The 16,398-nt window shown below is 41.0% G+C and overlaps 2 protein-coding genes across 18 annotated transcripts in view; both read right to left on the bottom strand.

Annotated features, from left to right (window-relative positions):
* SRCIN1 (SRC kinase signaling inhibitor 1) overlaps nucleotides 1-16,398 on the bottom strand; it is a 223,107-nt gene that overhangs the window by 192,287 nt on the left and 14,422 nt on the right. The window contains exons 2-3 of one of the 17 annotated variants that reach the window (XM_033918280.1): nucleotides 11,482-11,559; nucleotides 7,825-7,848 (exon numbers count right to left, since the gene is read on the bottom strand). The exons of 13 other annotated variants lie outside the window; for them this stretch is intronic. The gene's annotated coding sequence lies outside the window, so the exon portion shown is untranslated. The remainder of the gene's footprint in view (nucleotides 1-7,824; nucleotides 7,849-11,481; nucleotides 11,560-16,398) is intronic. 3 more of the 17 variants (XM_033918282.1, XM_033918283.1, XM_033918284.1) reach the window with 3 other exon arrangements.
* Nucleotides 3,802-3,948, bottom strand: LOC117347404 (cytochrome b-c1 complex subunit 10-like). Its single transcript, XM_033918298.1, has one exon. It carries the CDS (start codon nucleotides 3,946-3,948, stop codon nucleotides 3,802-3,804), a length of 147 nt encoding a protein of 48 aa, XP_033774189.1.

Genomic DNA, 16,398 nt, shown 5'->3' with positions numbered 1-16,398 from the left:
TCTTAGACAATGCACCTAGGGCATGAGTAATGTAATGTAATTGAGATCAGTGTGTGTTGATAATGTACTAGAGTATTATCTTTTATGCATACAACCCTCGGTATATTCTGTTTATGGATGTGACTTGCACCATGAATTGTATTCACCTTTCATCTTTATTTCTGCTTTTTCTGTAACTTAAAAACTCAATAAACAGTTTGAACTGGAAAAAAAAACAAAACCAGCTGACCAGAGGTGTTAAACTAGGGACTCATTATAGCTTTACCTCTTTCACAACTGCAACAATAAGCAAATGAACATAGCCTACAAGGGATGTTCAATAACCACAAGGAAGATCAGATTGCAAATAGGGCTGAGATGTGGGCAACTTAAATATACTTCTAACAAAAACTAAAAACACCATTAATTACTACAGAAACCTTTTCAAGGAAAACATACATTTGGCTAAAGAGTGCCAGAAACAGCATCTAGCCACCTGTGGACCCAAATTTCCTTCTACAGTCTTGTAATATCACAATCTCATTAAGGGCTCCTTTTACTAAGGTGCGCTAGCATTTTTAGCGCATGCAGGAAATTACCGCACACTACGCTTCTAGAACCAACGCCAGCTCAATGCTGGCGTTAAGGTCTAGCACGCGGGGCAATGTAGCGTGCGCTATTCTTAGTAAAAGGAGCCCTAAGGTTTATTAGAGGTCCCAGATGAGCATTAATTTAGGACTTTGTCCATTTCTGAACGAATAAACATTCTGTTATGTCAGGTTAAGAGGTCCCTATGATTTGGACAGTAGCGTTTAATCCATCCAAGCATACAATATGGAAGTAATTTTTATAAAGTATGTGGCCACATACGCATGTAAATGTACACACAATTTATTTATTTTAAAAATGTATAATCCACTTACAACCTAAGAGGCTAACAAGTAAACATACACAATTGTGAACAAAGATATACAATAAACATTACAATACATTACTAGACCAACAAATAATACAATCAGGAGAAAAGCTAGCCTTCAAACCGCGTTTTCTGTTATTCTTTGAGGTTTCATTTTACTGTCCCATGTCCACATAAATTATTTAAATCAATTGAAGGCTAAGACAAAGAGGTAGGTCTTGAGTGACATGTAGTGCGCTTTTCTGGCAGCTGTGAGTTTGGGCAGAGTGGCCCTGATTCTATAAAACACACCAACAGTGAAGCACCCAGATTGGTGCACCTAACTGATCTAGGTGCCAAATTTATTTTTTTTTTAATTTGCTTAATTAGCACTGAATTGAAATGGCCATTAAAACCCAATTACAAAATTATTTTAAAAAAATTAATTTGCCGGTAGGTACCTAACTCGGCAGGTATTTACACCAAGGCACCTACTGGCAAGTAGAAACATAATGGCAAATAAAGGCCAAATGGCCCTTCCAGTCTGCCCATCCGCAGTAACCATTATCTCTTCCTCTCTCTAAGAGATCCCATGTGAATATCTAAGGCTTTCTTGAATTCAGACACAGTCTCTGTCTCCACCACCTTTTCTGGGAGAGTGTGCCACGCATCCACCAGCCTTTCTGTAAAAAATATATTTCCTTAGATTACTCCTGAGCCTTCATCCTATGTCCTCTCATTGTAGAGTTTCCTTTCAAAGGAAAGACTTGACTCATGTGCATTTACATCACGTAGGTATTTAAACATCTCTATCATATCTCCCTTCTCCCGCCTTTCCTTCAAAGTATACAGATTGGGATCTTTAAGTCTGTCCCCGTACGCACCATTTTAGCAGCCTTCTTCTGGACAGACTCCATCCTTTTTAGCTAGGGATAGATTCAGGGTAGAGTTTGGGTGTGGATTGAGTTAAGTGCCATTAGGACCTTACCTTAGGTGCACTCATTTAGGCCAAGAAAACTCTGGCCTAAATGGATTTTAAAGCCTACCAGTGTCTAAGAATGCTTAGGTACCGCTAAGTGTGATTCTATTAAAAGTGCCTAGTGGTTGATTGACAACTGTGCCGAACGGCGCCTTGGAGTTAGTTGTACTTGCATAATCTAAGTATAGATATTTACACCTGCTTGACAGCAGGGGCAAGTGGTCATGTCTGCAAGGTAGGTGAAGTTTCTACTACTTCTGCTAATATTTTATACAGACACAAACATCTGTGTGTTTTTATAAAACGTCACCTATTTGCTCTTAAACCAGGTGCCCTTTTATAAAATTACCCTCCATAAGCCTATATAAAGATGATCCAGGTCAGACTGCACCAAATAACTGTTTTATTCTGACTCTGGTACTGATATCTCCACCAGATTCTGATGAGCTAATGATGGATCACCTGGATGTTTCAAGAACAGCCAATTAACACACAAACACGTTAAAACATTTCAGAATAATTGCACAGTCTGTTCTCATTATTCACAGTAGTATGGTTCCCAAAAATGTTCCTGAACCGTGAAATCACTAAGAACGAAATGTTGAGTCTATGGGAAAATAGAGGTTAGGTTCCAGCAGTATACATTGCACCTTAAAACCGTGGAAAGTGAACAGTGGATCCTATCGGGAAAATAGGTTAGGTTCCTGCACTTGAAGTACCTGTAATTCATTCTCTAGACGCATGGGGGCCATATCTGAAAACAAAGCCTGACCGCGAGGTGAAAGTATAAAAGTCTTTTTTTTAAAGTACTGGTCCACAAATACAGCAGCGCAAATAGGGAATATTGGTTGCAATTGATGTAACCATGGATAGGTGAAATTGCGCATCATGAATGCGCGATTAACAAGAACAGCCTGCAACACCATAGGGTATACAAAGACTGCAGGACACTGAATGCACTAAGCCATCACATGAGGTTTGAACGGACCTCTTTAACAAATAGACTGTTTCTCATTGCTCAAAACCAATACAATCATGCTCTTTTGAACTCTTTCCAGCACCAAAGTAAAGAGCAGACTCTCATGCCTTAAATGTAAAGTTATGTTTTTAATGCACTAACACTAGGAAACTCATAAGCTCTTTGTGCTGTGAGCTACAATCAATTTTTAATCATAGGGAGGAGTATGGCTGTACGTGAAAAAAAAAAAAAAAGACTGGGGTGGGGGGGGGGGGGGGGAGGAGGCACAAAACCCGGCTGATTCCTCGCATCTCTGCTGCTGTTGCTAGGTAACTGAAAGGTCTTTGGTTACTCTGCAGACTGAGAACAGATTCAGGAATTCCTGGTGGACAAGCAGCTCAGTGAAAAGAAAGATTAAAGACCGGATCTGAAGGTTAATCACCATAAAAGACCGAGGTAGTCACCAGAGTGGCAAGTTTGAACTTCCACAGCCAAGGTGCAAATGAAAACCAAAGCATTAATCATGGTTAGCGTCAATGCAGTGGGAAGGTCATTTCTGTGCAATTCTTGTCATTGAAAAAAAAACAAAACAGTGATTTTTCCATGTTTTATGAAACAAAATATAATCTGTCCTAAAATAATTCTTTTCTTGTAATCTTATGTCCCAACATCTAAAGCAATCCCCATCCTTTACAATTGTTTAATGCAGTCACCATTACATGCCAGAGATAAAAAGTAACTGTGGTTTCCCTCTGCACCTGAGCAATATAAGGAAGACTGAATGATGCTGCTAACAGTGCAGCTTTCTGGATCTTAACGAAGAATCAGAGTGCATCCACATTTTTCAGATCTCTTCCTATACAAAAGTAACCACCATCTGCAGCAAACTTAAAAACGATCAATCAGAAAGACCACAAAGAAACTTCAGCAGAGCTGCTGATGTTCTCTTACCAATCCAGGCAAGAGGACATGTTCCATCAAACAGGCGACTTAATCATCAGTCTTAAACTTGCCACTGATGTATGGAACATAGTCCAATATGAGCCCCACACTTCCAACAGCACTCCAGGTGGCAAGAACAGGTATCCAGTTCTTGGCCAGCTGCTGGTACCGCGGTCCCAGAAACTTGCTAATCATGGTGAAACCCAGCTTCACTTGTCCAAAGTGACTCCCTCAGCGGACTTCCAGAAAAATCTTGTTATACTTTTAAAATAGAACGTTTAATGGCTAAACAGCAGGGAAGTTTCAGGAAATTTCTGGATGATTGGGAGCCATTGGCTAAATTTTGTAAGGAATGATAACTAACTATTTTACTGACCTTTAAACATACACATCCAGGATTGGAAGGAGGGGGCAGGGGTTTGCACTGGAATTGATTCAGGGATTTTTTAAGGTAGTTTTTTGTGGGTATTTATTTTCTTGATTACTAGGTGGGAGGGGGAATAATTGCTTATTAATATCTATAAGTTTATTGTGCTTTTCTTTTAATATTATATGTACATGAATTATTTGCATGCATAATTGTAGTTTGAAAATTTAATAAAGATTAAAAAAAAAAAGAAAAGCACTGGTTGTGCTCCTGATAGCCAGGAGAAAGTCCAGAACTTTCAAAAGAGATCTAACCAGGGAACTGAAGGCAAGCAGGGCCAAAGGCCATAAAAGACCAAAGAGGAAGATGTCCATTCCACTTTCTCCTCCATCCTGAGAAAACCAAAAGTCAGGATGTAAATAGGTCACTGGGAAGAGGAAGTCATTCACTATAAATGGATTATCTCAGTTCTCTACTGAGATGAACTCTATTCCTTTTTGGCAAAGCTCTTCTCCTTGTTTCAATACACCGCTGTAGCTCCAAGTTCCTGTTCTGTTTCCAGTTTCTACTCGGACTCTTATTTATTTGGAACATTTAATATACTGCATTTCCAAGAAAACTTCAGTGTGGTCTTGGTTCAGGTTACCGTTCCTGATACGGCTCCTAGGTCTGGTCCTGCTTGACCTTATCTTGAGTCCCTGCCTAGTTTCACTCTCTGCTCCAAGTGTCATCCTGTCTCAGCTTCCAACTCCATCTCCTATTCCTGCTCAAGCTGGACGTCTCATTACCTTAGCCCCAAACTGCTACTCTGAGTGCTGGCGTGGTTAGAAAATCTAACACCGTAACAAGCAGAAAATTGCCTTGTATCAGATGACCACATCTTCAAAGAAGTTTTAAAACAAATATTTTTAAATTCCTTAGTTGCATTATAATGATGAAATGAATTTATGTACCATGCCTTTTTAACAAATGAACTTCAAATAGTTTTAAAAACAAAACAAAGCAACAAACCACATAGTGCAGCTCACACCAGAATTATGAGAGCAGCATTATGCATAAAATTCATTTTGGGGAACATCTTGGGGATAGTCAAAAGATGTTAAAACTGGCAGGAGAGGCTCCTGCCTGCTTAAACCCTGCTCAATGGGCTATCCCTGAATTGTCATCTACCATTTTGATGCCCAGTCTCACAAGGTCCTCTTGCAATTTTTCACCATCCTCTTATGATTTAACAACTTTGTGTCAGCAGCAATTTTAATTATCTCACTAGTTATTCCCATCTCTAGAGCATTGATAAATATGTTAAAAAGCAGCGATCCCAGTACAGACCCCTGGGGAACCCCACTATTTAAATCCAAATATATTATATGTAGGACACAGAGAGACCAATCTAAATACTATCAGTCATACCTCTATATATTCCCTTTCTAGTGCGGCTGTTTAGTTAATTGGCTGACAGCACACGGGGATCTGAGGCCACTCCTCTTATAAAGCATACAGTGTGAAGATTTGATATTGAAAGACTGTTGAAGATAAGTTTAGATGGAAGAATACTTATCACTGGTCTCTAGTTAGAACCCCACTATTTACCCTTCTCCAGTTAGAACCCCACTATTTACCCTTCTCCATTCAGAATATTGACTATTTAAACCTACTCTCTGTTTTCTGTCTTTCAATCAGTTCTTAATCCAGAATAGGACATCACCTCCTATCCCTTGACTTTCTAATTTCCTCAGAAGTCTTCCATGAGGTACTTTGTCAAATGCCTTTTGAAAATCCAAATGCATAATATCAGCTGGCTCACCTTTATCCACATGTTCATTCACCCCTTCAAAGACATGCAGTAGATTGGTGAGGCAACATTTCCCTTGACTAAATCCATGTTGGCTGTCTCTCATCAATCCATGCTTATGTACCAGGGTCCTTCAAAAAGTTTCCGCACTTTCATATTTTTGTGGGCTCAATCAAAAACATTCTTTTCTGATGGCATTAAGAAGTTAGTAGGATGCTGGAAAAAATGTATTGCAAAACAGGGTGATTATGTGAAAAAGCGATGTGTAATTTGTTTTTGAGATATTTAATAAATAGTGTTTAAAAAATAAAAGTGCGGCAAGTTTTTGAAGATTTCTCGTATATGTTCTGTGTTTTTGTTCTTTATAACAGTATCTACCATTTTGCCCGGCACCGACAGACTCAACGGTCTATAATTTCCCAGATCACTTCTAGAACCCTTTTAAACACTGGCATCAAATTGGCCACCCTCCAGTCTTCTGGTGCCATGATTTGATGGTATGCCACATGGACAAATACATAAATTATTTACTACTATATTTTGTGATACGATATGTTGTGCTTAATTACTTTGATTTTTCTTTCTCCTTATTACATGTAGAAATATAGAACTTCTTAAAAAAATTATATATTTTGTGTGCATTCCAGTATACAACTAGTACAGTCATGTACAGCTATAGGGCTGGTGTGAATGCTTGCATTTTAAATGTAAGCATGTTTTCGGCCATGTGCTAGTATTCTATAAAGAAAATTTAAGCACTTGTTTTTGCAATGGAATAGGCATTATAACCAGCACCTTTAGTGGGAATCCTGTTATAAAATTGCCCTTCTCGGTTCATGGGTATAGTTGTGTTCAAGGGATCTTCAAAATGTTTCTGCACATTTAATTTTTTAAACACTATTTATTTTAAACACTATTTATTAAATATCTCAAAAGCAAATTACATCCCTTTTCCACACAATCACCCTGTGTTGCAATACATTTTTCCCAGCATCCTACTAACTTCTTAATGCCATCAGAAAAGAATGTTTTGGGTTGTGCCTGTGAAAATATGAAAGTGCAGAAACTTTTTGAGGAACCCTTATAGATGTCAGAAGAACTGCAGTCTTTCAGCCAGACACCTGTTGTCATGATGGGTGAATTAGACAAAAAAGGAATAAAAAGTGTTTGGCTATATGTGAATGGCGCCATAGCCCTAGTAATACCTAAGTTGCTGAGTTAAATAAGATAAAAATCCCCAAAACAGATTTGCAAGCATACTGTATATTATCTTAATTTCCAAGACTCTCAGCTTACACTTTTTCCTGTATAGCTATTAAATGCACCCTTCTGGCCTGTTCCAGTTTAAAAAAAAAAAATCATTCCTATGATTATACAAGGTAAGTCTCCAGACCTGATTTCTCAAGTCAGAGAAATTATGTTCGCTGGCCTCATTTTTCTCAACTAATATAAGCACCTCCTTCTATCCTTTGCACTAGGAAGTGAGAGAATTAGATCCCAATTCTTCTGACAAACTGGAACTGTATCTTTGATTGGTCCCTTGGAGAATAGTACAACCTATTTTCTTTACCCTCCTGACACAGGCTCTACCTAGAATGCCCATGAACTGGATTATTGTTGTCAGGAATGGACTCCAGAGATACAGCCTTTGTTGTTGAAGTTTTGGGAATCATGCTTATGCCTGCCAAACAAAAGAAGTTTACATAAGCACCAAGTGAGAACATATAGCCAATATTTTATTTTAAAAAAAAAATCTCAATGGCTAATAAAAATGAGGATGATAAAATCCAGAACAAATGATCAAGAGTTCTAATGTAAATTATTTTGCCAACTTGCAACTCATACAGATACATACCGATAGCATGGAAAGCACATGCATTTTACAAAACCATGAAAATTCAGAAATACTGACCTTAAAGCTCCAGTAGTTGGGTTGCTAATAAAAATAACAAAAGAAAATACCATTAAGATCTGTTCTTGTTATACAATTAGCTTCATACAACAGATGACTCAGTTTCCTGCTTATAGTTTCGTCCTAAAGATATTGGGCTGCTGTCCTGCTTTGCCATTATCCCTTGACTACTTTAAAGTTCGCCACTGGGAGGGAAGAAGAGGTGTATTAAAAATAGAGAGGTCACCCCCAAACACAAACACATCACAGACAAAAAACAAGTATAACAACGTGGGTTGGGGGGAGGGGGAGAGAAAGAGTACCAAAAAAGGAAGAGGTTAAAAAAAAAAAAAAAAAAGGCAGCAATGGTTAACCATGCAGAAAGGAGTTGAACCAGGATTGCTACCTGCCAACTTGAGAACAGCATAAAAAACTCTGCCTCCTCAGTGTTTTCCCGGCAAAAAAACTAATCATGTACAGAGTAGAAAAAAAATCAGAGTTTATATGGTATGGTGATCCTTCCCCAAATTGGCAGTGAGTAGATAAATGAAGTTATGATGAATTGGCCATAAACCTAGAATGAGAGGACGTGTTTAAAGTTAGTGGCCTTAATGTTTAGTTGACTTTGGCCTTATTGCATTAAGGCTAAATCTCACAGAACACAAATGAAAGACCAACATCAAGGGCTGGCATGATTGATGCTGGGGACAACAGAGATCACAAGAAACAGGAAAGTCAGTCTAACTAAGTAATCCCAGCAAGATTCCATTGACCCTATATATAAGTCCTAGATTGAGCAGAGCATGGCAGGGTTATCTTGGGCTTGCCTTACCCTAAGCAAACCTTCAGCCTTGTGCTTCATTGGGGTGGATAAAGGGAAAAGAAAGGGGATTGGGATATGATATACTGCCTTTCTGTGTTTACAATCAAAGTGGTTTACATATTACTGTATATATAGGTACTTATTTTGTATCTGGGGCACAAGGAGCTGCAGTAGGAACCAAAATTGGCTCCCCTGTCAATGCATTAACCATTAAAGGCTTTACCACACCACCCCCAGGTTGCTCAAGGCCCTAGCCTTCCCAACCTCACAGGCAACTCAACTCAAGGCTCGTCCCCGCTATCTTCCAGGTGGCTCAAGGCCCTAGTCCCTCTCTCCCTGCAGCGTAGCCCACGGCTCTATTCAACACCCTCTGCCCCCATATTTCCAACATCTCCCTTTCCTTTCTCTATCCCTCTTCCACAGCTCATCATCTCTCCTTTCCTTTCTTACAGGCATCTAGAATTTCTCATCCCTTTCCTAACCCCCCCACCACCACCACAGGGGTCCAGTATCTTCCTTCCCTCCCCCCCCTCCAGGTGACAAGCATTCCCTTTACCCCACAAGGTGTTCAGTATGTCTCTCTTTCCTTATCAGTCACCCAAAAGTGTCCAACAGCTCTACTCCCTTCCACTACAGGTGCAACTATCCTACCTCCACCAGAGTTGCATGCATGTAAAAGGAAAGTAACATAGGGGCAGGCCTCTGAAAACGGTGCACATTCATGGCTTGCAGGGTCCCACCTCTTCCAAAGTAAGCCATCTGATGGAGGAGGCATGATGCAGCTGGCCTTCAGGATGCTGTTATACTACTTTTTTTTTTCTAGTTATGCCCCAATGCCAATACCTGCTATCCTAGGCATCTACCTAGGACATCTAGTGATAAGGATGGCCCTGAGGTTGAATTAGATTTAATTAAACATTCTGATCCTTGAGACATAGCATCTCTTATAGATGTGGCAGACCAGAATTACCAAATTCTTTAGGCTACATTTCAGAAAAATGCCTAGAGTTATTTAAGTGTGCTTGGTAATTAAAAGATCCTTCAATCTAGCGAACTTAGGGGAATGAGGAGAAAGGCCATAGCATTCCTGCTTTGCATTTACATACAGACACATACTTAGAAGGCAAGGTACACATATGAATTCTGTTCAAGACTCTCCAATGAAAAAGGTTACTTATGGTTATTAAGGAGCGACAAACAGGCTGGCCATGAGTCCCTGCAGTTATATCTATTCTTACTGCTGAAAAATCATCTTCATTATATAGTCTCAAGTGCTACAGCTAAAAAGAACCTCACGAAAAATGACTCATAAAAGTATTGCAGGAAGTGTTCAGATGCCTGACCTTATTTAACAGATTAACAAGGAAGCAGCCAGCTTGGTTATTAACCCATTGCCTCCTCTACCACATCATTCACTCCCCCTCTATCTTCCTTGCTCCCACCTTCTCTTTGTTTTCTTTTCCCCTCTCAATAGGCCTCCACTATTATCCAGTCTGCAGCAAAAAAACAAGTAAGGCACACCATATTACAACGGAGACTGACCCATCACTGACAGATACAACAGACTAATGCTGTCATTTGGCCAAATAAAGACAGACAGTACAGAATTTCTACAGCATAAGAGTCCTTACATTTCTTGTTTAAAAGTAGAATACAATGGTCCATTACAGGAGGTATGGCACACAATGTTTAAGTATACACTGGTGTGGCACAAACGGGTACAATATAGACCCAAATAGTTGAAGGCTGGTGAAACAGAAACAAGTATGGCATATACAATAAATGCAGAAATGACAAACTCTTCCCATAGAGACCATGCCCAAATGGTCTCCAGTCTTATCCTTCCAAATTCTTAACATGGAAATACACTCCCTAAAACAGATAACATATCAAATGTTTACAAACCTAATTATAAGAGCACATGAATTCCAACCTGAACAAAACTTCCATCCTGCCAAGCATGAAAAAAAGTAAATTCTACTACATTTAGGCTAACTTGGGGCAGGTTTTAAACTCCACTGGTATTACAGCTGGATACGATATAGAAGGCCGGTTGTCTCATATTGCAAGCAGAATGATGTCGCTCACTCACTCCTTCCAATCTTGAGCACTTCCTTACTAGTTACAGAAACTAAACTGGGATCAGCTATAAAATTTGATTCTAAGGAAACAAGTTACTAAACTAGAATATCTCTTCTTTAAAAAGGTTGGAGAATGGCACTTTCGTAGTAATACAGTGTTACCAATACAAAATAGTGTAATCCAGCCCAGAGGTGTATAATCAGCTATCACATCTTCCAGCCTCAGGCTCCTTCATCAACACATGAAGTACACAAGACGTGAACAACATAGAGCACAGAGCACTGGGGGTATACCAAGTGACCTCCATGAGGAACTACCGATACTTCAAAACTGGGAGAACACAAGTGTACAAAACATATACAAGGTGTATGCATGTATGGCTGGGAAATTTCATGAAAAGGAAAACAAGAACCCGGTTCTGAAGTGTTTCAGCTATAAAACTGTTTAAAGCGGGACAACATTTTTGTTACTCTGTTGTCTTTCATATCACCAGACCCAGAACCTGAGGGGTTAGGATGTCCTCCAGCCAGTCATGCAGGACAGAGAGCGGCAGAGGAGGATTTGATGTATGCAAAGTTACTCAGTTGTTCTCAGAATTTATTCCTGCTATTCCATATACTCCACTAAGCCTTAACTTCAGCCTACATTTTATTTATTAAAAGTTTAGTCAATGAACTTCCAATGGGCTAGACATGTATTTTGCTTATAAATGTTCCTCTATCACTTGTCCTTTCTCTATCACCCTGTTTATTCTCTGTTGGGGACTTCCTTACCGATGGAGAGTTATCTGGGCACACAGGTATGGCATTGTACTGTGCAAGCGTGCTGGGAACAACATCTTGGAACAACTGCTGAGGAGGGAAAAGGAAAAAGGCAAGGATTAGGAAGAACAGACACAAACAGAGCATGAAATCTCACTGTCATGAAGAGCTTCTTAAGTGATTGAAGTCTTTTGGTACCATAGCCAGGGCAGTGCAAAGCAACACTGGAGATGGCACAACAGCAGCAGCATGTCAAGCTGTTTCCCTTTTTGCCTGAATCCAGGATGAAAGCCAAGTTCTCTATACAAATATGTCAGTATCTCAATGATCACTGGCCAAAAAGGGCAGGACCTGAAAACCCCGGCAACGTGTGATAACATTCAAACCCTGCACTCTCAATGATTCTCTGCAGTACCTGAGATAAGATGTCTACATCCCTGATGTTGTCAGCAACCTAAGAATGAAAAATACTACAATCTATGGAATTATCCAAGTGAAAAGCAACTGGAGGGAAGGGGGGGAGCAGGGAGGAGGGAAGTGAATAGAAATTAACACAAAGAACCTCAGATAGATCATTATGCAATAGCAGCCTTGCTACTAATGACAGATAAGGCATACAAGTTTTACAAGTTTCCCTATCAATAGCAAACATCACATAGGATTCAATAGTTTCCATGAAACTTGTATGTAACAGATGTTTTCCATAGACAGCATGACTGAGTCAGGCACACAGATGGGTGATGTTGCACATCTCCAGGATGCAATAGTTCTCCCAGAGCTCAGTACTCAGTATGCATAGTCTTTCCTGTATGCAGCAGTATTCTCAGCTTCTCAGTTAGTTCCAAAGCTCAATTTAAGCAACTTTTGGAGTTGATAGTAGGGACTGTATGCTGATCAATCTTGCTGTTTACAGAAGGTAATTGTTATAGGTGAGCAACAATGTTTTGTCCACTGACAAGCAAAACTGAGTTGAGTACACAAGTATGTGACTTCCAAGCTCAAGGCTGTCAACACTTATGTAGTGCCATTTAAATGCTGGAGTGGATCAAATAAAAACGCTGCTAATTACACTAGAAAGTGAAGTTCGCCATCGTGTATCACTTTACATCTAACATTTAAAACAAAAAAAAAACACCCCAAAACATATAGATAGATAGAATCATGGTGTCAAGTAAGCTTAGAAAAATAAATAATTATTTATCAGCCGGTCCTAGCGTTTTTAAGAAAATATTAGCCCACCCATTGATTTATTTACCAAGCTCATTTGGGTATCCTTACTGCCAAACTTCAATTTAGAGTGGGGGGATTCAGGAGTTCACAGTGGGGCCCTCCTGGTGGCAGGAGGGAAAGGGCATCCTTTCTTTCGATCTTCAAATTAGAGGTATGCCGGGGGGGGGGGGGTGTTTGGAATTCATGGAGGGGCCCTGGCGGCAAGAGGGAGTGGGCATCTCTCCTGCTGATCTTCAATTTAAAGGTGTTTTTTTTTTGGGGGGGGAGGGTAATTGTCACTGGAAGACCTTAGGCCCCTTCCAGTGCATCCATGATGCACCGGAATGGGGAAGTGCCACCATTTTGAAGATACATTCCTTCAAGGCAGGAGGGAGTGGGCATCCCTCCTGCCTGATTTTTGACAAAAGATATGGAGGGGCGGTGTTGGTGGGTTCTGGTTTGAACCCTCCAGCGCACTAGACCACCAGGATTTTGAGGGAGGGGTGATCAGAAGGTGGGGGACGCGGAAGTGCGCCTCTGCCCTGAGTGCTCTCTACCCTCGCTACACCACTGTCGATAGCTGAAGTACTTAGATGCAAAACAGGTTAAAATAGCTTTAGCGTCGATTGTTAAAGGCACAGTGAGTTTTGAGCATACAGGCCCAAAACGTCTATGCTAAAATTAGAAAAAATAACAGCTAACATAGCAATATAAAATCATAATTTAAAAAAACAAAACAAACCAACCCTCTAAAATCCTTAAATCAGGCAGAGCACGATAATTATTCCAGCTGTGATATTCACCTCCTAATTGGCTGAAAAGCCTATGTATAAATCAAAGATCAGCTTTGGGATGGGTGGAAGCTGAGGTGTGCATTTAACGATAGACATCAAACCAGTTTGTTTTGGTGAGAAAAAATCATCCAAGTGCCAAATTATTCCATTTTCAGACATGCTTCTTAGAGTTTTGAAAATGCCCCTAAAAATGTTTAAAAATTACCTCCACCTCAAACACTCACTTCATTGAAATTTTCCTACAATCTACTTTCAATCACAGGTTCCTTCTCCTGTGGCAACCCTTTTTGATGTCACTGCTATACAATGCAGCATTTAACTAAAGGGAGCAAGTCGTGTTCTTTTGTGTGCTCCTTCATGCACACCCCAAGTGTGCACCCCATTTTGCATTATGAAATCTTGATCCTGATATTTTCTACGTCTCTTTCCACAGAGTTTTCTATACATGTGATACTCCATACTAATCATAGACCAGTATGCCCCAAGTGAAAACTATCTTTCTTCTGCTACTCTTTCTCTCAGATCAAACCATGCTCATAATGCTTCTTTCCTACAAATTGGCCTACTTAACTGCTGTTCCCTTAAAAACAAACATCTCATAGCAGACCTTAGACAGATTCAGATTGTGAGATTTAATAACAGAAACCTGGCTTACTGCAGCTGATACTGCTTACATAAACTAAGACACACTTCCTCTTACCTACACAAACAACTTGCCCTCCCACCGAGGTGAAGGAATCTCCATAATTTATCCCTCCCATCTTCACCTATTAGGATTTCAATCTAATCTCAGCACTTTGAAAGAGTCCCTTAGTTTCTGATTGTTTTCCATACCCTCCATCTATTTTCTTCTCCATCAACTTCCTCTTCCAGCACCTAGCTCTTTCGAACTTCAGTCAATTCTTATTGACCACTGTTACAATCTCCCCAACCTATCACAGAAACATAGATACATAGACAATCTCCCCAACCCATCAGAGAAACATAGATACATAGAAAAATTAAGGCAAAGTTCATATGGCCCATCCAATCTACCTAACCATGCCATTTACTGTCCCTTCCTCTCCCCCAGAGATCCAAAATACTTGTCCAAGCTTTCTGGAATTCAGATACACTTTTTTTTCTCCACTACCTCCACCAGGAGGCTGTTTCACACATTCACCACCTTTTCCGTGAAAGTATTTTCTGAGGTTACTTCTGAGTCTATCCCCATAGAAACTTTCATCTTCATCCTATGCCCCCTCATTCCAGTTTCCTTTCAATTGAAAGGGACTTGTTCATGCATAACGTGACCATTTATTTTTTCATCAAAACGGGACATCTATTAATATTCAGACACGGTATCTGTCTCCTTCCTCTTTTCCTCCTCCCAGGTCTGGTATCTAGTCTCCTCCCCTTCCCCCCTTCCCCCCTGCTCAGGCATCTCTCTCTACGCTCCCTTCCTCCTGTTCTTCTTTCTCAATTTATTTTCTGCCTCTGTCTAAATTCTTTCTTACTATTCAGTCCTCAATTTCCCTCTTTCATTGTGTCTACCTATAGCTTGCCACCTCTTTCCCTCACCCCTTCCAGTATCTAACTCTATCCTCTTCCCTCAATCCAGCATGTGCCCTTTTTTCTTTCTCTTCCCCACTTCCTTCCAGCATCTGCTCCCCCACTTCCATTCAGTCTGCCCCCCTCTCCCCCACACTTCCATTCAGTGTTTGTCCCATCTCTCCCCACACTTCCATTCAGCATCTGTTCCTCCTCTCCCCCACACTTCCATTCAGCGTCTGTCCCTCTTCTCCCCTATACTTCCATTCAGCGTCTGTCCCTTCTCTATTCTACACTTCCATTCAGTGTCTGTCCCCCTCTCTCTACCTCTTCCATCTACTGTTCACCCTCTCTCACCCCTTCCATTCTCTGCCCTCTCCATCCAGTGTCCGCCCTCTCTCTCTTCCATATGGTATCTTCCCTCTTTCTATGCTCCTTCCATAAACTGTCTCCTTTGTACATGATTCATTTCAGCTTCTCCTCTCTCCATTTTTCTGTCTCCCTATGCTCTGGAATCTCTCTTCTCCTTTCCTTCATTCCTTCCCACTCCACCCCATGGTCTGACATCTCTATCTCCTTCCCTCCCCTCCCCCATGCCCTGGCATCTATCTCCCTCCTTTTCCTCTGGTCTGGCATTTGTTTCCTCTCTCTCCCCCCCATGCCCTGCCATCTCTCCCTCCCCTTCCATGGTCTGATATCTCCTTTCCTTTCTCTCCCTCCCATAGAGTTGGCATCTCTCATTCCTCTCCCTTTTCCTTCTCTCTCCTTTTGTATCCAGCATCTCCCACCTGCCTTCCTACTTGTCATGTCTGGTTTTTTTCCTTTACCCTACAACCTTCATGTCCAGCATCTTCCTGTGTTCCTTTTTTTCTTCCTTGTCTGATTTAGCAGTTTTCTCCCCTTTCCTGAGCCAGCCAACCCACCATCTTCCCACATCCCATTCCAGTACTTCCCCTCTTTTCCCCAACTTAATAGGCCTGAATGGTATAGAAGTCCCTCAGAGTGTTCCAGTGCTGTTGCGAGACTGGAGGCAATTCTTAGCTGCCATCAGCCCTGCCTTCGGCTGCGCCAGTAATGCTAAACTGGATGGTAAAACCAAAGAGAGAAGCCACGGAACTTTCCCACTTGCCTGCATCGCTCGATGTTCTGCCGCTCTCGATACCGGCCCTGAGAATAGGAAGAGTGATTTCAGACCTGACCATTTCGGCGCTGTAGGGAGGGAAGGAGGGAGGCAGGCTTTAGCGCAGGAGGGGAAGCGATCGCCGGTTCTTTGTCCCCGCGCACAGCTTTGGGATGCTGTCCCTGAAAACGGGACATTTCGGTGTCCCAAAGCGGTGGGTCGGGACAACAGGATGGTCGGTCCCATAACGGGACTGTCCCGTTGAAAATGGGACGT

This window comes from Geotrypetes seraphini, chromosome 13, assembly GCF_902459505.1.
Source record: "Geotrypetes seraphini chromosome 13, aGeoSer1.1, whole genome shotgun sequence".
NCBI classification, from domain to species: Eukaryota; Metazoa; Chordata; class Amphibia; order Gymnophiona; family Dermophiidae; genus Geotrypetes; species Geotrypetes seraphini.
This window is presented reverse-complemented; position numbering and strand designations above follow the sequence as displayed.

Excerpts from the sequence above, each read along its gene's own strand:
- LOC117347404 (XM_033918298.1), bottom strand. The coding sequence starts at position 3,948 with ATGATTAGCAAGTTTCTGGGACCGCGGTACCAGCAGCTGGCCAAGAAC.